Below are 24,958 nucleotides of genomic sequence, written 5' to 3'. Positions count from 1 at the left end.
AGATACCTCAACCATCCTGCACGTGGCTGGGGATGTTGCATAATTCTTGGGCATACCTAGGACAACTGTCCATCTCCTGGTGGATCTTGGTTCAGGATTTTGTTGCCAGTATGTTCCACAGAAATCAGAAGAAAAGAGGTACAAGGTCATCAAAAACTCTTCTGTTTATTACATCAGACTGGAGTCAATGTCTTTCCCTTTATAATCGTGAGGGAGCTCAGGAGGGTTGTGTAATGATATTTGTCAGGGAATCAAGGGAAGGGAATATTCTAACAGGAACCACCCCGACCTTTATGCTTTATGAGATATTCATATAAGGGGACACTGGCAAAGAGAAAATCATTTTATTCATCAAACTCTGGTTGAGCAGAGCTTGTGTTGCAAGGTGAATTATGACATTGTGAACAAAGGTCATTTTGGGGAAGAACCCAGGTTGGATGTTGAACTAGAAGAAAAATATTAGTGGTACAATTGGTGAAATTTGAACAAGACTTGTAGATTAATTGATTATATATTGTCAATGTTAGTTTCCTGTCTAAAAGATTATTCTATGGTTATGTAAGGTGTTAACATGATGGGAAGCTGCATAAAGGGTATATGGGAACTCTGGGCACCATTTTTACAACTTTAAGTCTAAAATCATTTCAAATAAAAAGGGATTAAAAAGTCAAATTCTAGGCTGACAATTATTTTCTCTTGGCCTTTTGAAACTGTTTCCCACTGTGTTTTGGTTGCTATTGAGAAGTCCAAGCTTAACCTAATACCAATTCCTTCAGAGATATTTCTTTTGTTTTTTTTGTGGTTTTAAAAATCTTTCTGCCTCAAAGGCACTTAAACGGTACCACTATGTTTTTAGATGACATCTGCTTGGGTGATCTTTTTGGAATTCATGTATTTGAGGATTAGCATTTTTCATTAATTCGAAAAATTTCAGTCATCGTCTCTTCAACTATTGCCTTTCCTCCATTCTCTTTTATTTGTCCTTCTGCAACTCAGATCACGTGTATTTTAACTTCCTCACTTTGTTGTCCACATCCCTGAATATCTCTGTCGATTTTCCATCTCATTGTTTTTCTGTGCTGCATTCTGAGTAGTTTCTTCAAATCTGTCTTCTAAATCAATAAATGCTTTTCAGCTATGTATAAACTACTTTTCAACAAATCCTTTGAGTTTTTAATTTCTATTATGTTAGTTTTTTATTTCCAAGTTTTGTTTGGTTCTTCTGTAAATATGCCTAATCAAATTTAATACACTATTGCTCCTTTATTTATTTATTTTTTTTTTTGAGACAGAGTCTCGACCTGTCACCCAGGCTGGAGTGCAGTGGCACGATCTCAGCTCACTGCAACTTCCGTCTTCTGTGTTCAAGAGACTCTCCTGCCTCAGTCTCTCAAGTAGCTGGGATTACAAGCACCCATCACCACACCTGGATAATTTTGTATTTTTAATGGAGATGGGTTTTCACCATGTTGGCCAGGCTGGTCTTGAACTCCTGACCTCGGGCAATCTGCTCACCTAGACTTCCCAAAGTGCTGGGATTACAGGCGTGAGCCACCACGCCTGGCCTGTTCCTTTGTTAAAACTTAATTTTTTCTTTCATTATCTTGAAATTTACTAAATACATTAATACATTCTTTTTTTTTTTTTTTGAGATAGAGTTACTCTGTTGCCCAGGCTGGAGTGCAGTGGTGTGATCTCAGTTCGCTGCAACCTCCATCTCCTAGATTTAAGACATTCTTCTGCCTTAGCCTCCCAAGTGACTGGGATTACAGATGCATGCCACCACGCCTGGCTAATTTTTGTATTTTTAGTAGAAAATGGATTCTACCATCTGGCCAGGCTGGTGTCTAACTCCTGACCTCAGTGATACACCTGCCTCGGCCTCCCAAAATGTACTAAATACATTCTTTTATATTCTATATTCAATTGCAATATCTGCAGTTTTGTTGCTCTGGCTTATAGTTTACTATCTGGTAACTTTTGCACATTGTGGCTTATTTATTTGTGTGTATTCTTTGATTTTGTATTATGACCTAATATTCCTTGGAACTTTATCAAACTTGAAAATTCTTTGGGAGCTATGTAAGAAGTATTTCCTTTTGAGGGGTGTTTTTATTTGCTTTTGTTAGGTGCATGGGAGCATTACCAAGCCAGAATTGCTTAAAATGAAATTTTCTACCTGAGTTTTTTTTTTTTTTTTTTGCCACATAGTGAGAATTTCAGACTGAAACAATCATGCTTCTCTGCTTAAGATTAGAAAGTATCAATGACTTTTTTCCTCCCTGCTTTACTTAGGGCCAAAGCCAAAAGCAGGCATGTGTAGTGCCATCATTTAGGTCTGCAAGGAGTTTGTTCTCCAGTTTTACGTCTGAATGGGTCCTGATTTTATGTGAGTTCTATGATACAATGTACCATGTGCAGGCCCCAGACTTTGTCTTCCGTCTCCTTCATAATGTAAGGTAGGCCACCAGAAAGTGATGTAGACCACCAACACAAATGCACACATGCTTATTCTGGTGGATTTTCACTTTCCTGACATTTCTGGACTTCAGGGAATTCCTTACTCTCTTTTAAATGCAGTTATGCATTTAAAAAATATGTTTTGCAGATTATATAGCATTTTTCATTGTGATACACAGGCTTTTTGTTCTGTGTGTATCTGGTCTACCATAATGCTTGTAAGGAAACACATTTAATCTTCTGTGAGGTATAATTTATTATTCCCAGGTTTTCTTTTTTTTATTATTATTATTGTTATACTTTAAGTTCTAGGGTACATGTGCATAACGTGCAGGTTTGTTACATATGTATACTTGTGCCATGTTGCTGTGCTGCACCCATCAACTTGTCAGCACCCATCAACTCATCATTTACATCAGGTATAACTCCCAATGCAATCCCTCCCCCCTCCCCCTTCCTCATGATAGGCCCCGGTGTGTGACGTTCCCCTTCCCGAGTCCAAGTGATCTCATTGTTCAGTTCCCACCTATGAGTGAGAACATGCGGTGTTTGGTTTTCTGTTCTTGTGATAGTTTGCTAAGAATGATGGTTTCCAGCTGCATCCATGTCCCTACAAAGGACACAAACTCATCCTTTTTTATGGCTGCATAGTATTCCATGGTGTATATGTGCCACATTTTCTTAATCCAATCTGTCACTGATGGACATTTGGGTGGATTCCAAGTCTTTGCTATTGTGAATAGTGCCGCAATAAACATACGTGTGCATGTGTCTTTATAGCAGCATGATTTATAATCCTTTGGGTATATACCCAGTAATGGGATGGCTGGGTCATATGGTACATCTAGTTCTAGATCCTTGAGGAATCGCCATACTGTTTTCCATAATGGTTGAACTAGTTTACAATCCCACCAACAGTGTAAAAGTGTTCCTATTTCTCCACATCCTCTCCAGCACCTGTTGTTTCCTGACTTTTTAATGATTGCCATTCTAACTGGTGTGAGATGGTATCTCATTGTGGTTTTGATTTGCATTTCTCTGATGGCCAGTGATGATGAGCATTTTTTCATGTGTCTGTTGGCTGTATGAATGTCTTCTTTTGAGAAGTGTCTGTTCATATCCTTTGCCCTCTTTTTGATGGGGTTGTTTGTTTTTTTCTTGTAAATTTGTTTGAGTTCTTTGTAGGTTCTGGATATTAGCCCTTTGTCAGATGAGTAGATTGCAAAAATTTTCTCCCATTCTGTAGGTTGCCTGTTCACTCTGATGGTAGTTTCTCTTGCTGTGCAGAAGCTCTTTAGTTTAATGAGATCCCATTTGTCAATTTTGGCTTTTGCTGCCGTTGCTTTTGGTGTTTTAGACATGAAGTCTTTGCCCATGCCTATGTCCTGAATGGTACTACCTAGGTTTTCCTCTAGGGTTTTTATGGTATTAGGTCTAACATTTAAGTCTCTAATCCATCTTGAATTAATTTTCGTATAAGGAGTAAGGAAAGGATCCAGTTTCAGCTTTCTATTTATGGCTAGCCAATTTTCCCAGCACCATTTATTAAATAGGGAATCCTTTCCCCATTTCTTGTTTCTCTCAGGTTTGTCAAAGATCAGATGGCTGTAGATGTGTGGTATTATTTCTGAGGACTCTGTTCTGTTCCATTGGTCTATATCTCTGTTTTGGTACCAGTACCATGCTGTTTTGGTTACTGTAGCCTTGTAGTATAGTTTGAAGTCAGGTAGCATGATGCCTCCAGCTTTGTTCTTTTGACTTAGGATTGTCTTGGAGATGCGGGCTCTTTTTTGGTTCCATATGAACTTTAAAGCAGTTTTTTCCAATTCTGTGAAGAAACTCATTGGTAGCTTGATGGGGATGGCATTGAATCTATAAATAACCTTGGGCAGTATGGCCATTTTCACGATATTGATTCTTCCTATCCATGAACATGGTATGTTCTTCCATTTGTTTGTGTCCACTTTGATTTCACTGAGCAGTGGTTTGTAGTTCTCCTTGAAGAGGTCCTTTACATCCCTTGTAAGTTGGATTCCTAGGTATTTGATTCTCTTTGAAGCAATTGTGAATGGAAGTTCATTCATGATTTGGCTCTCTGTTTGTCTGTTACTGGTGTATAAGAATGCTTGTGATTTTTGCACATTAATTTTGTATCCTGAGACTTTGCTGAAGTTGCTTATCAGCTTAAGGAGATTTTGGGCTGAGACAATGGGATTTTCTAAATATACAATCATGTCATCTGCAAAGAGGGACAATTTGACTTCTTCTTTTCCTAACTGAATACCCTTGATTTCTTTCTCTTGCCTGATTGCCCTAGCCAGAACTTCCAACACTATGTTGAATAGGAGTGGTGAGAGAGGGCATCCCTGTCTTGTGCCAGTTTTCAAAGGGAATTTTTCCAGTTTTTGCCCATTCAGTATGATATTGGCTGTGGGTTTGTCATAAATAGCTCTTATTATTTTGAGGTAAGTTCCATCAGTACCGAATTTATTGAGCGTTTTTAGCATGAAGGGCTGTTGAATTTTGTCAAAGGCCTTTTCTGCATCTATTGAGATAATCATGTGGTTCTTGTCTTTGGTTCTGTTTATATGCTGGATTATATTTATTGATTTGCGAATGTTGAACCAGCCTTGCATCCCAGGGATGAAGCCCACTTGATCATGGTGGATAAGCTTTTTGATGTGTTGCTGAATCCAGTTTGCCAGTATTTTATTGAGGATTTTTGCATCGATGTTCATCAGGGATATTGGTCTAAAATTCTCTTTTTTTGTTGTGTCTCTGCCAGGCTTTGGTATCAGGATGATGTTGGCCTCATAAAATGAGTTAGGGAGGATTCCCTCTTTTTCTATTGATTGGAATAGTTTCAGAAGGAATGGTACCAGCTCCTCCTTGTACCTCTGGTAGAATTCAGCTGTGAATCCATCTGGTCCTGGACTTTTGTTGGTTGGTAGGCTATTAATTATTGCCTCAATTTCAGAGCCTGCTATTGGTCTATTCAGGGATTCAACTTCTTCCTGGTTTAGTCTTGGAAGAGTGTAAGTGTCCAGGAAATTATCCATTTCTTCTAGATTTTCTAGTTTATTTGTGTAGAGGTGTTTATAGTATTCTCTGATGGTAGTTTGTATTTCTGTGGGGTCGGTGGTGATAATATCCCCTTTATCATTTTTTATTGCGTCTATTTGATTCTTCTCTCTTTTCTTCTTTATTAGTCTTGCTAGCGATCTGTCAATTTTGTTGATCTTTTCAAAAAACCAACTCCTGGATTCATTGATTTTTTGGAGGGTTTTTTGTGTCTCTATCTCCTTCAGTTCTGCTCTGATCTTAGTTATTTCTTGCCTTCTGGTAGTTTTTGAATGCGTTTGCTCTTGCTTCTCTAGTTCTTTTAATTGTGATGTTAGAGTGTCAATTTTAGATCTTTCCTGCTTTCTCTTGTGGGCATTTAGTGCTATAAATTTCCCTCTACACACTGCTTTAAATGTGTCCCAGAGATTCTGGTATGTTGTATCTTTGTTCTCATTGGTTTCAAAGAACATTTTTATTTCTGCCTTCATTTCGTTATGTACCCAGTAGTCATTCAGGAGCAGATTGTTCAGTTTCCATGTAGTTGAGCAGTTTTGATTGAGTTTCTTAGTCCTGAGTTCTAGTTTGATTGCACTGTGGTCTGAGAGACAGTTTGTTATAATTTCTGTTCTTGTACATTTGCTGAGGAGTGCTTTACTTCCAATTATGTGGTCAATTTTGGAATAAGTGCGATGTGGTGCTGAGAAGAAAGTATATTCTGTTGATTTGGGGTGGAGAGTTCTATAGATGTCTATTAGGTCTGCTTGCTGTAGAGATGAGTTCAATTCCTGGATATCCTTGTTAACTTTCTGTCTCGTTGATCTGTCTAATGTTGACAGTGGAGTGTTGAAGTCTCCCATTATTATTGTATGGGAGTCTAAGTCTCTTTGTAAGTCTCTAAGGACTTGCTTTATGAATCTGGGTGCTCCTGTATTGGGTGCATATATATTTAGGATAGTTAGCTCTTCCTGTTGAATTGATCCTTTTACCATTATGTAATGGCCTTCTTTGTCTCTTTTGATCTTTGATAGTTTAAAGTCTGTTTTATCAGAGACCAGTATTGCAACCGCTGCTTTTTTTTGTTCTCCATTAGCTTGGTAAATCTTCCTCCATCCCTTTATTTTGAGCCTATGTATGTCTCTGCGTGTGAGATGGGTCTCCTGAATACAGCAGACTGATGGGTCTTGACTCTTTATCCAGTTTGCCAGTCTGTGTCTTTTAATTGGAGCATTTAGTCCATTTACATTTAAGGTTAATATTGTTATGTGTGAACTTGATCCTGCCATTATGATATTAACTGGTTATTTTGCTCGTTAGTTGATGCAGTTTCTTCCTAGCCTAAATGGTCTTTACATTTTGGCATGTTTTTGCAGTGGCTGGTACCGGTTGTTCCTTTCCATGTTTAGTGCTTCCTTCAGGGTCTCTTGTAAGGCAGGCCTAGTGGTGACAAAATCTCTAAGCATTTGCTTATCTGTAAAGGATTTTATTTCTCCTTCACTTATGAAACTTAGTTTGGCTGGATATGAAATTCTGGGTTGAAAATTCTTTTCTTTAAGAATGTTGAATATTGGCCCCCACTCTCTTCTGGCTTGTAGAGTTTCTGCTGAGAGATCTGCTGTTAGTCTGATGGGCTTCCCTTTGTGGGTAACCCGACCTTTCTCTCTGGCTGCCCTTAAGATTTTTTTCTTCATTTCAACTTTGGTGAATCTGGCAATTATGTGTCTTGGAGTTGCTCTTCTCGAGGAGTATCTTTGTGGCGTTCTCTGTATTTCCTGGATTTGAATGTTGGCCTGCCCTACTAGGTTGGGGAAGTTCTCCTGGATGATATCCTGAAGAGTGTTTTCCAACTTGGTTCCATTTTCCCCCTCACTTTCAGGCACCCCAATCAGACGTAGATTTGGTCTTTTTACATAATCCCATACTTCTTGCAGGCTTTGTTCATTTCTTTTTCTTCTTTTTTCTTTTGGTTTCTCTTCTCGCTTCATTTTGTTCATTTGATCCTCAATCGCTGATACTCTTTCTTCCAGTTGATTGAGTTGGTTACTGAAGCTTGTGCATTTGTCACGTATTTCTCGTGTCATGGTTTTCATCTCTTTCATTTCGTTTATGACCTTCTCTGCATTAATTACTCTAGCCATCAATTCTTCCACTTTTTTTTCAAGATTTTTAGTTTCTTTGCGCTGGGTACGTAATTCCTCCTTTAGCTCTGAGAAGTTTGATGGACTGAAGCCTTCTTCTCTCATCTTGTCAAAGTCATTCTCCGTCAAGCTTTGATCCATTGCTGGCGATGAGCTGCGCTCCTTTGCCGGGGGAGATGCGCTCTTATTTTTTGAATTTCCAGCTTTTCTGCCCTGCTTTTTCCCCATCTTTGTGGTTTTATCTGCCTCTGGTCTTTGATGATGGTGATGTACTGATGGGGTTTTGGTGTAGGTGTCCTTCCTGTTTGATAGTTTTCCTTGTAACAGTCAGGACCCTCAGCTGTAGGTCTGTTGGAGATTGCTTGAGGTCCACTCCAGGCCCTGTTTGCCTGGGTGTCAGCAGCAGAGGCTGCAGAAGATAGAATATTGCTGAACAGCGAGTGTACCTGTCTGATTCTTGCTTTGGAGGCTTCCTCTCAGGGGTGTACTCCACCCTGTGAGGTGTGGGGTGTCAGACTGCGCCTAGTGGGGGATGTCTCCCAGTTAGGCTACTCAGGGGTCAGGGACCCACTTGAGCAGGCAGTCTGTCCCTTCTCAGATCTCAACCTCCGTGTTGGGAGATCCACTGCACTCTTCAAAGCTGTCAGACAGTCGTTTGCGTCTGCAGAGGTTTCTGCTGCTTTTGTTGTTTACTGCGCCCTGTCCCCAGAGGTGGTGTCTACAGAGACAGGCAGGTTTCCTTGAGCTGCTGTGAGCTCCACCCAGTTCGAGCTTCCCAGCGGCTTTGTTTACCTACTTAAGCCTCAGCAATGGTGGGCGCCCCTCCCCCAGCCTCGCTGCTGCCTTGCTGCGAGATTGCAGACTGCTGTGCTAGCAATGAGGGAGGCTCCGTGGGCATGGGACCCTCCCGGCCAGGTGTGGGATATAATCTCCTGGTGTGCCTGTTTGCTTAAAGTGCAGTATTGGGGTGGGAGTTACCCGATTTTCCAGGTGTTGTGTGTCTCATTTCCCCTGGCTAGGAAAAGGGATTCCCTTTCCCCTTGCGCTTCCCAGGTGAGGCGATGCCTTGCCCTGCTTCAGCTCTTGGTCGGGCTGCAGCAGCTGACCAGCACCAATTGTCTGGCACTCCCTAGTGAGATAAACCCAGTACCTCAGTTGAAAATGCAGAAATCACCGGTCTTCTGTGTCGCTGGCGCTGGGAGTTGGAGACTGGAGCTGTTCCTATTCGGCCATCTTGCTCCACCCCTTATTCCCAGGTTTTCTATAGGAATGTCTTAGGGTCACAGAGTTTAAGTGATTTTTCCCAACACTGTAGAGATCCTAAGTGGTGAAGATGAGGTTGAAATAGGTCTAAACCCAAGGCCAAGACACCTTCAAAAGATTAATAAAATTTGTCAAATGATACTTGGACTAACTCCTGTCTGAATTAAGCTAGAAATTGATATAAGTTCTTTAATTCAGTTAGGAAGATCCCAAATCAGAAACAAATCATAATAAAAATTGAGATCAGGAAGTTTCCTGAGTGTAGCTCCTCATATCACTGTCCCACACATAAGTACTGCCCTATACGGCAATCGGGAAGCCCCAGGAATGCTTGCTAGGGTCAGGCCCTGCTCCTCTAAGTTAGTTGAAAACTCCCTCCCTCAGTGACTGCCCTCATACTTCATTGTAGCTGTTGGCTCTCAGAACATGATACCCAAAGTATAGTGCCTTGGCGTGCTGAGTACTTTGAACTGAAAGACATTGGAAGGGCCTCCGAAGAAAGATCTCTTTGACCTCCTCCTGCCCTCCTGTCTTTCATGCTTCTTTCTCCCCTGGAGTGAACCGTGGAAATTAGAATTCCTCTTCCGCAAGACAGATCATAGAAACTAGAAGCCCTCTCCCCAAAGCAAGCCATAAAACTTAGGAAGGTCACTCTCTCCCTTCTCCCTTCTCATTTGAAGACCCTTATTCCAGAGGAATCCTGCTCCATACTTGCAAAGAAGAAATGCTACACAGAGAGTCCAAGAAGAATTTGAACACACTCCCTCCTTCACCCCCAGTCTATAACCATAAGATCATACTCCTGTCCAAACACATATCTACACAGCTGCCCTTAGGTTCTTCATGGAACCTAAGCACAAAAACAGTTTTCCTTGGATCTTTGGGTCTTCATTTCTGAAGGCTCTCATATCACATAAAACTTTGATTAAGTAAATTTGTTTTGCTTTTCTCTTATTAACTTGTCTTTTGTTATAGGAGTGTCAGCCATGACTCTTACAATGAGTGAGGAGAGGTATTACCTCCTTTACCCCTATATGCTCTTGGAGCTGATCATCACAGTTTGTAATTTTTCTACCTTCCATTCCTGCTTCTGTGTATTTTGGTAAATTTTTGCAGGTCAGTAGACTTCCCATGGCAGAATACTTCCTGCTTCTCACCAGCCCTTAAGCCAATCCAAGGAAAACAAAAGAACATCATAGTGCTTTATATGACAAGATTACAAAAGCAGCATCCAGTGGCAGAATGCCTGACTGCTCCTGGACACAGCCAATAGCCGACTTCAGTGCTCCCCATCCCTGCTTGTCAGTGATTAGTCTAAATTGTTATCACAAGCCCAGTCTGACCAATGAGTGTGAGTGAGGGGCCATTTTGATTGTCAGCTCCTGATTCTGCAGAAAACCTGAAACTGAGCTGTACAAAGATGCTGATGAGGGACTGCAGCATGCAATTCACTTCACCAGCACTCACTAAGGTCTGATCTCTTTTCTAACCACACCTGGAAGATGGGATGCTGGACCCAGGGTATGCATAGAAAATGGGAGTCATTAGGAAAGCAGCTTTGCTTGCTTTAACCCAGGAATTGTATTTCCGGTATGCTGTTTCCTTTTAGATAATTGCCCTAAATCTTCTCTTGTTTAAGGAGCAGGAGGATGGGGGAGATTATTTCTGCTCTCAGCAAAAGTCTTAGAACCAGGGTCTCCTCGTTTGTAAGGAAGCAAGTAGGTCCCTGGACCTGAGCTGGGATACGATTTGTGATCAGCCAGGCAAGAGTTAAGAGTGGAAGTCTGTGCTCTCTGCCCATCTTATAATATCTTAAGGGTGATCATCTGTGGTATTCTTGAGTGATATATCCCATTCCATCTAGCATTTCATAAGAATTATTGCATAAATGATGACAGGCAGAGGACACTTGACATGGGAATGCTGGACCCATTGGATGTTTACTCATTAGCTGCAGTCACTGCACATTAGCTTTTTTTAATAAAAAGTAAAAATTTAGTTGACATGTAAAAATTGTACATATTTATGGTGTACAGCATGTTTTAATATCTGTATACATTGTAGAATGGTTAAATCAAATTATTTAGCATATGCATTACCTCAGCTACTTACCTTTCTTTTTGTAGTGAGAACACAAAATCTACTCTCTCAGCAATTTTCAAGTATGCAACATATCATTATTAACTATAGTCACCATGATGTACTATGTTAGCCTCTTAATGTGGTATAATGCTTTGGCAAAACTCAAAATCCCTAGCAGGTCTGGATCTTTGAGTTTGGAAATGGTCCAAGGTGTATATACTATGTCTGTGAATACCAGAGGGCAACTGTTTGTGGGTTCCTGGTGTAGGGTCTAAATTCTAAATTCAGAGAGATGAACTCCTTTGGGGCCACAGTCTTTCTGCCACTTATGAACCTACAAGCAAGTTTCCGGATGTTAAATCATCTAGGGAATCATTTCAGAATTTATTTCAAATATTACATTAATTCCTAGGGGATAAGGAATTTAAAAGGAAAGTGTTCAAATTATCATCTTACACATTTATATACTTTTACCTTTCTGTTGACACCCTTGTCACTAGATATTACATTCATGAATGAATTAAAAATGAACTGCAGATGAAAATCTTAAAAGTCCAGGGAGACTATTCCCCATGTGTTTAAGAGACCCTTGCTGTCCAGGTCTGACTTTAACCTGAACAAAATGGAGCTCACCATGTCACACGCTGGCAGTTTGAAAGGGACTGCTGTAGACCTGGATGGATCTCTGCCCTTTTGGCCAGCCTCATACTGGTGTCCCTCACACTCTCAGGGAGCCATTTGCCCAGGTATTCCTGGGCTCACAGCAACCCTGTCAACAGCAGCAGCTGCTAACTGGGCACGGGGCTTAGCTGGGGCTCCTAGGCTGGAAAGAGAATCATAGTTCCTACAATGTAAGGATAAGCTGGCTGCACGGGGAGGGTGTTCATTCTGAGGGAGGGGCTCAAATGGACATGTTGAGAATTGTACAGTGTGGCTTAGCAATTACCCACTGTTCCTAGTAGGAGAAACTTTGGGAATTAATGTTACTGTCATAGTCCCATACACAAACCACACAATTACTTCTATTCTAACAGAGTTGAAATGTATGGATTTATTGTAGCATTACTATCAAGAATACACATTGATTACAGTATTGCTATCAAGAATACATATAAATACAAGGCTGAAGCCATAAGTGAGACAAGAGATACTCCAGGGTTAGTCAAAAGTTAATCTTTGAGGTCCAGAAGGCTAGATGAAAATGAGATGAGACTGCAAATTCTGTTGTGAGGCAGCCACCAATTATGACTCTTGGCAGGAAGGGCTGGAATGAGGGTTATATGGTGAACTGAATGAAAACTCAGAACTAATCAGCAACATGTGGGCCTGAAGCATTTATTGCTACCACTGATTAGTTATCAGACCTTCTGACTACATAACCTTAATTAACTATAATGAACATGCAAAACAATTCTTTAAAAATGTACTTTAAAGCAACATGCAAAACTTCCCTGCTCAGCAACCCCAAGCTGGGGCCCCCTGTCTTCCTATCTTCCTACCCTTCACAACCATCATTTTAGGCTTCTGATGCTCTGTTTTCCTCCTCTGTCTCAATTCAGTTACTCTGAGTTAGAGACGAGCTCTCTAGGATTGGAGCTGACTGCGTCCTGGCCCATTTCCTCACTGCCATCCTCAAGCTCAGATGCTGACAGGAAAAAACTGCCGATGCCTGAAGGGGCATTCCTTAGCAGGCGGCCCAGTTCCTTCTCATAACATTTGACTGCTTGCAGCAGATCTCCATTCTGCTTATGAATTAATCCTTGATGATACCAATAATTTGGTGCATTTTGTGGAAGCAGATTTTCAGATACATTCTGTGGTTGGTCTTTGATCTCTTCCTTCTCAGTTGATTTTTTGCTTATGGACAAACCCTCTAAACCACGTTGGAGAGCAGTGTCTTCAGACTTCCCGTTATATTTCTGAAGGTTGCAATAGTGCTGATGGGATTGTTGCTTCTCAGCATCAGGGTCTTCCTTACTGAATGGTGTCTGATAACATCCTGCCTCCAGGAACTCAGCAAGATCGGAGTACGCATCCAGAGGATTCAGTCCCTTCTCAAGAGCTTTATTCGAATAGTCCATAGCATATTGCTTTAGTGCTTCAATCTTCTCTTTATTTCCACTAGCTTCAGATTCTCCTGTATTCTGCATTTGCCTTACTTTTGCCTTATAGCAGCACCCAATCTGGTGATAGAGGTAGCCATTGCTTGGTGTGGATTCCAATGCCCGTTGAAACAGTTCAATAGCTTTGTCTAGGTCACCTTTTCTTCTGTAAAATTTGGCTGCACTGCGGAGGACATCTGTTTGGCAAGGAGCCTTTTCCAAGGCTTCTTCAACCAACTGCTCTCCTTCGGCTTCTTTATTCATCTTCTGCAGTTTGAGGCCCAAGAGAACCTTGACATACTGGTTATCAGGACTCAGCTCAATGGCCTGTTTCAAAACATCAGTAGAAAACTGTTTCTCTGGGTTATTATCCAGATGGTACATCGCAATTGCCAGTCCAGAGGAGAATTCTGGGTTGTTAGGTTTTTCTTCCAGAGCCTTCTCAAAACACACCTTCGCCCTTTCATTTCTTCCACACTTCAGTTGTGTCCACCCTTCCTCACAGTCAAGTTCAGGATACTCAATACTGTATGGATTTGAAAATTTCTTGCAGGTTTGTTTTACCTTGTCTACATAAATCTGAGCATCTGAGAGTCTGCCCAAGTGATAGTAGACCCAGGCATAGTTTCCCCAAGTGACTAGACTTCTGATTTCTGCTTGGTCAGCATGCTCTTGCTGGATTAACTCTTCAGCTTGCCGTAAGCATTCCAGGGCTGCCTCGTTTTTACCATCTAGGTGTTTTATGTAGGCCAACAAGTTGTACATTGTAGCTTTGAACTCAGTATTTAAAAATTCAATCTGGTTACACACTCTGTCTTCCAGATCCCTTGAGACACTTTCTTCCTTGAATAAGTTCCAGGTGAAATGGCATTTCAGTTGTGGAAGGATTTGCTCCAGGGAATTCTTGGTGACCTCACTGTGGAGAAAATAAACATGGTCACTGTGATGTACACTGCCAAGCACTGCACCCTGTGATCATTAATTTTATATGTCAATTGAACTGGGCCACAGGATGCCCAGATATGTGGTCCAACATTATTTCTAGGTGTGTATGTGAGGTTGTTTCTGGAAGACATGAACCTGTGAATTAGTGGACTGAGTAGAGCAGATTGCTCTCCCCAGCATGGGTGGGCGTCTCCATTCTGTTGAGGGCGTTAATAGAACAAAAAGGCAGAGGAAGGGAGAATTCTCCCTCCGCCCGACTGCTTGAGTGTTGCGGGAAGTCAGGAACCCCGAACGGAGGGACCAGCTGAAGCCGCGGCAGAAGAACATAAATTGTGAAGATTTCATGGACATTTATTAGTTCCCCAAATTAATACTTTTATAATTTCTTACACCTGTCTTTACTGTAATCTCTGAACATAAATTGTGAAGATTTCATGGACACTTATCACTTCCCCAGTGAATATCCTTGTGATTTCCTATACCTGTCTTTACTTATCTCTTAATCCTGTCATCTTCTTTGTAAGCTGAGGAGGATGAATGTAGCCTCAGGACCCTGTGATTGTGTCAACTGCACAAATTGTTTGAAGGGCATGTGTTTGAATATGAAATGTGGGCGTCTTTAAAAAAGAACAGGATAACAGCGATGTTCAGGGAACAAGAGAGGTAACTTTGAACTGGCCGCCGGTGATCCGGACGGAACAGAGCTATATTCCTCCTCTTTCATAAGCAAATAGGAGAAATATCCCTGAATTCTTTTTCTCAGCAAGGAACATCCCCAAGAAAGAGAATGCACCCTGAAAGTAGGCCTAGAGACGACCCCTTTTTAAGGTGTCCCGTCTTTTATGGTTGAAGCCAATGGGATGAAATAAGCCCCGGTCTCCTAGGATGGGAAAATTCCTACCTAATAAATTCTGGTCAGACAGGTTACCAGCTCTCAAACCCTGTTTCCTGATAAGATGTTATCAATGACAATGCGTGCCCGAAACTTCATTAGTAATTCTAATTTCACCTCATCCGGTGGTCCTGTGATCTCGTCCTGCCTCCATTTGCTTTGTGATATTTTATTACCTTGTGAAGTATGTGATTTCTGTGACCCATACCCCATTCGTGAACTCCCTCCCCTTTTGAAAATCGCCAATAAAAACTTGCTGGTTTTACGGCTTGGGGAACATCACGGATCCTGCCGACATGTGATGTCTCCCCCAGACACCCAGCTTTAAATTTCTCTCTTTCCCTTTATTTCTCAACCCAGCCGAGACACTTAGGAAATAGAAAAGAACCCATGTTAAACATCGGGAGTGGGTTCTCCCGATACTTGAGCTAGGACATTGATCTTTTTCTGCCCTTGGACTAGACTTGGACTAGAACTTTCACCATTGGCTTGCCTGGTTCTCAGGCTTTTAGACTTGGACTGGGACTACACTATCAACTTTCCTTGGTCTCCAGCTTGCAGACAACAGATTATGGGATTTACCAGTCTCCATAATCAGGTGAACCAATTCCTCATAATAAATCTCTTTATATATAGATGTTCCTTGACTTATGATGGGGTTACATCCTGATAAACTCATCATAAATTGAAAACATTGTAAGTAAAAAGATGCATTTCCTTCTTTCCTCGCTTCCTTCCTTTTCTTGTAGAGACAGGGTCTCACTATATTGCCCAGAGTGGTCTCAAACTTCTGGTCTCAAGCAATCCTTCTGCCTTGACATCCCAAAGTGTTGGGATTACAGGTGTGAGCCACCACACCTGGCCCTAGGGGTTTTCAATTTGGCTTCACCTGGGGATTCTAACTACCCTGTATGAAGGACTACAAGTCAAAAGTCAAGTTAGCAATTATTTAAAAAATGAATACCAAGAGTAAGTTATAATGATGATAATTGAACAACTCTGCTTATATCTGTTATGCCACTAAATCATAGTAAAGTCATGGAAACAAGAGTTAACTTTGCAGATGGGTGAATTAGGAAGGTTAGAAGGAGAAAGGAGAGAAAGGGTGAGTCTCAGATCAATAGAATGTATCTGCAAATTTGTAGGTACATATAGGTGCCTGAAAATAATAGCTGAACACTCTAGTGATTAATAGAGAGTATACAGTGGACCTGCAGAATGACAAGAGACATTGGTTGTGTTTGCCTCAATGAAACCAGAAACCACCTTGCAACTCTGATGACACTCTCTCTCTCTCTCTCTTTTTTTTTTTTTTGGAGGGCAGAGGGCTTTGACATATCAATGCACCAGGGATCTTACCAAACTAAATTTTAAGCACTTATAGCTCAAGATTCTCCCTCTAAGATGAAATATATTTCCACCCTGTCATGTATCAGCTTCAGAAGGTATCAATTGCTCAAGAAAGTGTTGGACAAGCCGAAAAGCACACTGAACATTTCTGGACTTGTGAAAGAGCTCTGAATATGGATCTTTCAGGGATATTCCATCCCCACCAATGCTTTACCAATGCCAGAGTTGGCCAGGCTAAGACATTTAATGATAACATGGAGCTATTTATTCAGGAAGATAGCCAACCACTCATATGACTTTATGATTATAAAACGCACTGAAAATTGGAATTCAGGTCCCTTGATTCTCTTGATTTTTCCTAAACCTTACTCCCTAAAGTTTCCAATTTGATGAGGTATTTGATACCTGCTCTCTCCTTGAAGTAAAATTTGGAGCAAAATATATTGGACTGGAAGCCCTAAGACCTTGATAAGAAGAAACATGAACCCTAGAGCCAGAGGTCAGGAGGTTTGCATTATAATACTATTGCCCTCTTAAAACAAATACTCCATTTGCCAAGGTTTCCTCACTTAATAATTTCTCATATGCGTTTTTGAAAGTTATTCTGAATACTTCTTATATGTATAAATAAGTTAGTTAATAGTAATTAATGCAGATATTTAAAGAAATACAAGCAGGCAGGTGGGATGATGACTACAGTCACTTGGTAAAGAACAGCTAGGTGGCCGGGTGCAGTGGCTCACGCTTGTAATCCCAACATTTTGGGAGGCTGGGAGGGGGTTGGATCATGAGGTCAGGAGTTCGAGACCAGCCTGGCTAACATGATGAAACCCCGTCTCTATTAAAAATACAAAAATTAGCCGGGCGTGGTGGCGGGCGTCTGTAATCCCAGTTACTCAGGAAGCTGAGGCAGGAAAATTGCTTGAAACCGGAAGGCGGAGGTTGCAGTGAGCCGAGATCGGGCCACTGCACTCCAGCCTGAGCGAAAGAGCAAAACTCCGTCTCAAAAAAAAAAAAAAAAAAAAAAAAAAAATAGCTAGGTTCAGATGAAATGTGGGGAGTAAAATGCCAGTCCTACCTGGATGGTCTGCATCTAGTAGAAGACCTTAGGGAGATAGGATTCCCTCGGGTGCAGAAAGAGATTTCCCATGACACCGGATTGCAGACATGAAATTTCGCTTACTAAAGCAGTTAAAGTTAGTGCTGCTAGTCCTCAGGAAATCCCCAGAATCAACATAGTTACAGTCTCTCACCTAACCCAGATCGTGATCGCCTGTCTTGCTCACAGACTCCAGGGTAGATACCACATCTCCCTCCCAGTCAAAGCCATTACTAGAGTAGAATCTTGAAATTTTCAGAAAGTGGCCATCTTGAAGTGGTAAGAGTGGGGATTTCCCCACTCTTGTCTGCACATGTGCATCTTGTCCCGCACATGTGCTGGTTATGCTCCAACTGACTACGTGAAGGAACCCCGGCAGACCTATGCTCAGTTGGTTGGTCAGAACAGGCCCAATCCAAGGAGTCCCTCACTTTAGAAAGCAAGTGAAGGAACTCTCCAGAGCTGGGCTTCTCAACCTTTAATGTACTTATGGACGCAAACACCTGGGAATCTTTTTAAAATGCAGATCTGGATTCAGATAAGCTGGGATGTTGCCTGTCTTAGAACTTCCCGGGGAATCTCAGATTCAGACCACACTGTGAGCAGCAAGGCTCTGGGAAGACTTCCGTTTTTAGCAGTGATTTCCAGTCGCCAGTTTCCCATACTTAAAATATCCCTTAAACAGGCAAGCTTTGCTTCATTTTTATTTTTGTTTTTTTGTAGGTCTCACTTTGTTACAAAGACTGGTCTTGACCTCCTGGTCTCAAACAATCCTCCTGCCTCAGCCTCCCAAAGTGCCGGGATTACAGGCTTAGCCACTGTGCCCAGGCACAAGTTTTGCTTTATTTCAACGTTCTTCCCACCCCTCCCCACTCCTGACTCTTGGGGTTTCCTCCTTCACATATACACACATACAACGCAGGAAGCCTTGTATGCATTTAAGGAAGAGAGGATTTGGAGATGGACATTTCTTCTATAAGCCATTCAGTGTGCCTATGAAGTACTTGTGGTCCTCTTTAAATATGTGTTTGTTTCTGGACCTTATTTCTGTTTTACTCAATCAGGATTTCAGAATGCAGTACCTAGAAATTTGCATTCTATCATAAGACTCAGGTTGATATGATTCATGCCACTCTCAAACCACAGTTTGAGGGACTGCAAGCAACACTTTCTCCCTGTTCGTTGATCACATGGGAGGCTTAGCAGGTCACTAGACCTCCTAGAGGACAACTCAGGTAGACATATCCCCCAATTATGAAAAAGTGCATTTCAAGATAAAAGTGACCTCAACATAAATTGGAATTTCGCAGTGCTGAATTAATCATTGACACATTTGCTGAGAAGCAAGCATAGTTTTAAAATAACCAGAATCACAACAAAGCCCACAAACCTCTGACTTAGGCTTTCTAAATATAAGAAACAAAAGATGAACCCGGACCTCCAGTAACTTCCTTCCAGGCCTCAACTTTCACTGACCCGATTTTGCCTGAAAGGATATGAGCACGAGCTCTCTAGGATCTCTCAATATGCCCCGTCCCTTCCCAGCTCCCAGCTCCCCTTTCCCTGCGTCCTTTGGCTGCCTGACTCTATACATCACAAAAAGCTACAGAAATAAAAATGCACAAATGGGTAAGGCAGATTTATGCTTGAATTAGATAAACGCATATTTCATCCCTAAGCAAACACTGAAATAGCGTAAGTCAGCAAGTTGTACCTAAGAAATTCTGTTTCCTATCAGAGAAGCAGGGACTATTTACCTCATGATGGCTGTTTCCCTGCAGTTCTGAAAAGCTGGGGTCCCAGTTGATTTTGTTTTTGGCTTATTGATTCCAAGCAAATGCTGAAGAGGTTTCTAACCAGGCTGCTGTTAGGTCTGTGCTTTTATGAAAGGCGAAAGGAAAGTGAAACTGATGGAACCCTATCAAGAACCTTCTTGAAGGGAAACTGAAACAGAATCTGTAAGAACTGAGCTGACTCGTGCCAGGAATATGTTCCAGACATTTAGAAAACTGTAGTTTGAAAGTTGTAAAAATGCACTGTAAAAAGAAAATAAAATTTTAAAAGCTTCCAAATGTATTATGTCAAGAGGCAAAGTTAAGCCCTGAAAACTGACTCACGTAATGTGACTGGTTTTTTTCCTCAGGTGCATGACTGTTGCTCCCTGACCTGTGTGGTGAGAGGTTACACATTAGCCAGACTCACAAGTCTCACTGCAACTTCTCCCTCTTGGGTTCAAGTGATTCTCCTGCCTCAGCCTCCTGAGTAGCTAGGATTACAGGCATGCACCACCATGCCTGGATAATTTTTGTATTTTTAGTAGAGGCAGGGTTTCACCATGTTGGTCAGGCTGGTCTCGAACTCCTGACCTCGTGACCTGCCCACCTCAGCCTCCCAAAGTGCTGGGATTATAGCCGTGCAGCACCGTGCCCGGCCTCAGACAACCTAGTCTTTATTAAAACCTAGACCTCATGTTATGGAAACAGAGACCCTTCTGATTGTTACTTTTTTTTTTTTTTTTTTTTTTGGAGACAGGATCTCACTCTGTCATCCAGGCTGGAGTGCGGTAGTACGATCTCAGCTTACTGCAACCTCTGCCTCCCAGGCTCAAGCGATCCTCCCACCTCAGCCTCTCCAGTCGATGAGACTATAGGCACATGCCACCACGCCTGGTTGATTTTTGTATTTTTAGTAGAAATGGGGTCTCACTATGTTGCCCAGGCTGGTCTCCAACTCCTGAGCTCAAGCATCTGCCCTCCTCTTCCTCCCAAAGTGTTGGACTTATGGGCATGAGCCACTGTGGCCAGCCATGTTACCTCTTTGCAAAAGAATATTAAGCAATTCCCTTGGACTGTAATCAATAGTAGCCAATCAAATTGTATATCTGTATGTTTCCTCTATATGGAAGATGTTGGCCAGGCACGGTGGCTCATGCCTGTAATCCCAGCATTTTGGGAGGCCAAGGTGGGTGCATCACTTAAGGTTAGGAATTCAAGACCAACCTTACCAACATGACAAAACCCCATCTCTACTAAAATACAAAAAATTAACCAGGCGTAGTGGTGTGCTCCTATACTCCCAGCTACTTGGGAGGCTGGGTGGAAGAATCCCTTGAACCCAGGAGTCTGAGGCTGCAGTGAGCCATGACTGGGCCACTGCACTCCAGCCTGGGTGACAGAGTAAGACTCTGTCTCAAAAACAACAACAACAACAGAAGCTGTCATTCTGTTCAACACCTCTGTCTTTGCCTATGTAAACAGTCCTCATTTTTCTCTACACTGGGAATGTTGTTCACCATTCTTGGGTGTAGCTCTACTCCTGGGATTGCCGCCCTCAACTTTTTGCTGGAATAAACTCTTTTAACTGGATCCTGAGCCTTCTGATTATTGTATGTTGACAGTACTAATTATATGGTCCTACTCCCAGAGATTCTGGTGCAATGAATCTGATGTGAGCTTAGAAACCTGTGTTTTCACAAGTGCCTTGGAAATTCAGTGGCAGGAGCTCCTGTACCACATTCTGAGAAGTGCTGTTGTAGACGTATTTTTAAAAGCAGTTTTCCCCTTTATTTGTGGAGCTAATGTGGTGAATTAAGAAGCATTATCAGACAAGCTTGAGTGAAGGGAAGAAAACCACAGGACACCTGGATTTCAGTGACCTCTTTACTTAGTTCTGGGATATTTCTTGAGTCACATCACTGAACCTCATTCTCTTATCCTTAAAACGCCCTGGGATGAATTTCCTTTTTCCCTCCATCCAATTGATAGAAAATTATGCCCTGGGGAGAACCACTTTCACCCTTCTCCAAGATCTGGGTTCAGCTCTTATGGCTTTGACCACTCTAAGGGGTGGGTAACCATCAAAGACTGGCCCAATCTCTCCAGATAGGAAGCCCATCCCTGGGCCCCTCTTTAAAGTGAGCATAGTTGAAAGCATTAAGATCTTTCACCTTTTGACCATTGGGCATAGAGTCAGATGATCAGCATTAGAGTTTGGCGCCTCCATTAATGACTCTGCTCTGACACCTGCTCTCTACCTGATGTCTTGGGCAAGTAATTTGCCCTTCTAAGCCCCATTTTGGTCATCTAGAAAATGAGGCTAATAATGGAAATAATAGCTCTTACTTCTAGGGCTGTTGGAAGGGTGATATGAGGTCATGCATAAAAAGCGTTTAACACAGTGCCCACTAACTACATATCACAAAGAAATGTTACCACCATGATTGCTGGTATTAATATATTTGTGTTATAATTTTAAGTGAATTTGTGAGTGTGTAAAGGGGGCAACAGAGTTCCTCGGTGGATGGGGCAGAGGAGGATGCCCATCAGCTGGCATGTGCCAGCGAGTTCTCCAGGTGATTTTCCCATTTGGAAATTTTTAGCACTGCTGGAGAGGAGCAGCCCAACCTCTTCCTGTTCCTACAACCTCTGGAAATAGGAGCACCTTGATGTGAACCTGAGTCCAGCATAGTTCAGAGAGTCCCCCTCAGACCTCCTCAGGTCAGTGGCTATAGACACACCTAAAGACAGGACCCTGCAAAACCTTTCCAGTAAGCTGCTTACTAAGATGCTGGGTAGTGCCTGGCTTCTGGTCAACCCCACTCACACAGACACAATTAACATCGCTCTTGACCAGGAACTTATTCTATATAAAAGGGTTAGCCTGAGGTATTTGGCAGTGAATTCCTCTTACCCATTTCATCCCCAAACATGACATTGCAGAGCATCTTCAAGTCCTTGGGGCAGAGGGTAGGGAATCCAGTTTTCCTTTTCTGTCCCCCTAAATGGTTGATGGGGTCTTCCCTCCCTGGCAATCACTTCCTCACTCCTTCCCTGGAGATGCTTGGTGGGAAAGGCATCCTTTTCTCTTAGTTCTCCCTGACGTGCTATCCCCTGAAGAACTCCAGGAGGTCAACATATATATTTAAAAATCAAGTTTACTGAGATTATACTTTATATACAATAAGATGCACCCATTTTCAGTGTATAGTCTGATGAGTTTTGATAAATGTTTATGCTTATGTAGCCACCACCACTACCTCCCTGTAGACTATTCCTATGATTCCAAAAGATTCTTTTGGGAGCCTTCCTACTCAATCCCCACCATCTCCAGGCAACCACTGATTTGCTTTCCATCATTAGAGATTAGAACAGTTTTAGATAAGAGATTAGGTCATTACACTTTTGAGGAGAAATTCTTTTCTGCTGCTGACCAGCATTCACTACATCAATAAAAATAAGTGCTAAACTTTGGGTTTGTTTTTATATAAGAAATGACAAAAACGCTCCTTTGTAAGAATTGTTTCTTGCACTTCCCACCTTAAAGTAATGCAACGTTTCAGGGCAAAATTGCCCTCTTCATGAGTGGGTCTGTGGTATTGATTATATCTTTCACAGTATCTGTTGAAAATAAATTCCTCCTTTTAAAATTACAAGAAAAAACGCCTGTGACTTAATCTTTTCAAGCAAAATGACAGTAACAGAAAAGCCCCAGAAGAGTAATTCCCTTAGGTCTACCCTTGAATCAGCAAAGTTTGTGGCTGAGTGAAATACACTGCTCCTGCCAAGCCTTCCTCTCATCACAGGGAATAGCTGCACACAGGGAGGAAACATGAGCTGATGCATTCCCCACTCTGCCTCCCTCGTATATAGTTCCATAGGGAACAGTTCCAGAAACTTAAGGAGCCTGTGTATACACCAAAAAAAGCCACAGGGAAAAAACCCTCAAACATCTTATAAATGCTCAGACTGATAAAGACATATTGAATCTATAAACATCAGGACAATTCAGGAATGTGCCTGCACAGTAAGAAGCTCAACTTACAATTTGCACTCAATAACAAGCATGATTCTGCATTTTTATTTCACTGACCTCATGACTGCTCTCTGCGTCTCTGCTGTTCCAAAAAGCTGGTAACCAGGCTGATTTGTTCTTCAGAAGTCTTCCTGTCTGCCTCAAGTAAATACTGAAGGAACTACATAAAGGGGTGGGAGAGTAGGGCACGCATCAGCTGATGTTTTGAGTAACTGCTTTTAGGGGAAGGAAGAGGAAACTGGAAAGTGAAACTAATTTAAAATCGTCAGGAGGAGGAAAATGAAACCTAACAGCTTGAGACCTGCAACGGGTGAGCCAGAGTACATTGTTCAAAACCATGACTAAAATTTGTTTGAGAGAATGTGGAAGTATTCCTAATGTAAATCAAAAAATTAAATTCTAAGGCCATACTCACCAACCACGCGACTGGACCCCTGCTTTTGGCCAACGGCATTCCAAAGTTAACCTGAAAACTGATGGGAAGGGGAAGCTGGATATACCTCATTACACCCTTTTTCCTTTTAGAATTACTAATAGAACACACTTTTTTTTTTTTTTTTTTTTTTTTTGAGACAGGGTCTTACTTTGTTGCCCAGGCTGGAATGCAGTGGCATGATCTCAGCTTACTGCAACCTCTGCCTTCTGGGTTCAAGTGATTCTTTTGCCTCAGCCTCCCGAGTAGCTGGGATTAGAGGCGCCCACCACCACGCCCAGCTAATTTTTGTATTTTCAGTAGAGATGGTGTTTCACCATGTTGGTCAGGCTGGTCTTGAACTCCTGACCTCAGGTGATCCACCCACCTCGGCCTCCAAAAGTGCTGGGATTACAGGCGTGAGCCACTGCACCCAGCCAGAACATGCTCTTTTCAAGTGTTACAAGAAACATTTACATCCTATTCTCTCTGAAGTCTGCTACCTGCAGGCTTCATCTGCATAATAAAATCTTGGTCTCCACAACCCGGACATTCCTTTCTATTGATTGTCTATTGAATTTCTACTGAATGTCTCCAGACATTCCTTTCTATTGATAATAACTCTTTCAACCAATCATCAATCAGAAAATCTTTGAATCTGCCTATGACTTGGAAGCTGCCCTGCTTCCCTGTTTCCAATCGTCCCACCTTTCTGGACCTAGCCAATGTACACCTTACATGTATTGATTGATGTCTTATGTCTCCCTAAAATGTATAAAAACCAAGTCGTAGCCTAGCACTTGTTCTCAGGATCTCCTGAGGGCTGTGTCATAGGCCACAGGTCACTCATATTTGGCTTAGAATAAATCTCTTCAAATGTTTTACAGTTTGACTTTTTCTGTCGATATTAGGTATCTGACCATAGTCTAGGGTGGGGCCCAGGAAACTGCATTTTTTAAGCCAATTCTTATTTTAAAAAACTTTTGTGGCCACATAGAAGGTATATATATTTATGGGGTACATGAAATATTTGATACAGCATACAATGAGTAATAATCACATCAGGGTAAATGACCTCAAGCATTTATTCTTTGTATTACAAACAATCCAATTATACTCTTTTAGTTATTTTGAAATATGCAATAAATTATTGTTGACTATAGTCATCTTCTTCTTCTAACAAACACTAGATCTTATTAATTCTATCTAGGTATATTTTTGTACCCATTAAGCATCCCCACTTCCCCCACTACTAGTCTTCCCAGCCTGTAGTAATCATCATTCTAATCTCTATCTCCATGTGTTCAATTGTCTTAATATTTTTAGCTTCCACAAACAAGTGAG

At 41.7% G+C, this 24,958-nt stretch overlaps 2 protein-coding genes across 2 annotated transcripts in view; one reads left to right on the top strand and one right to left on the bottom strand.

Annotated features, from left to right (window-relative positions):
- Positions 1–10,313: 10,313 nt before the first annotated feature.
- LIPA (lipase A, lysosomal acid type) overlaps positions 10,314–24,958 on the top strand; it is a 114,427-nt gene continuing 99,782 nt past the window's right edge. The window contains exon 1 of the mRNA XM_025396452.1: positions 10,314–10,511. Coding sequence (XP_025252237.1) covers positions 10,456–10,511 — 56 coding nt within the window. The 5' untranslated portion in view covers positions 10,314–10,455. The remainder of the gene's footprint in view (positions 10,512–24,958) is intronic.
- IFIT3 (interferon induced protein with tetratricopeptide repeats 3) lies at positions 12,032–23,509 on the bottom strand. Its single transcript, XM_025396447.1, has 2 exons — positions 23,260–23,509; positions 12,032–14,021 (listed from the first exon to the last, which is right to left on the bottom strand). The coding sequence occupies exons 1-2, from the start codon at positions 23,262–23,264 to the stop codon at positions 12,563–12,565; spliced, it is 1,464 nt and encodes a 487-aa protein (XP_025252232.1). The 5' UTR covers positions 23,265–23,509; the 3' UTR covers positions 12,032–12,562.

The sequence above is a fragment of the Theropithecus gelada genome, chromosome 9 (assembly GCF_003255815.1).
Source record: "Theropithecus gelada isolate Dixy chromosome 9, Tgel_1.0, whole genome shotgun sequence".
In the NCBI taxonomy this organism is placed as follows: domain Eukaryota; kingdom Metazoa; phylum Chordata; class Mammalia; order Primates; family Cercopithecidae; genus Theropithecus; species Theropithecus gelada.
The sequence above is the reverse complement of the archived record's forward strand: the minus strand, read 5'-3'. Positions and strand labels throughout refer to the sequence as shown.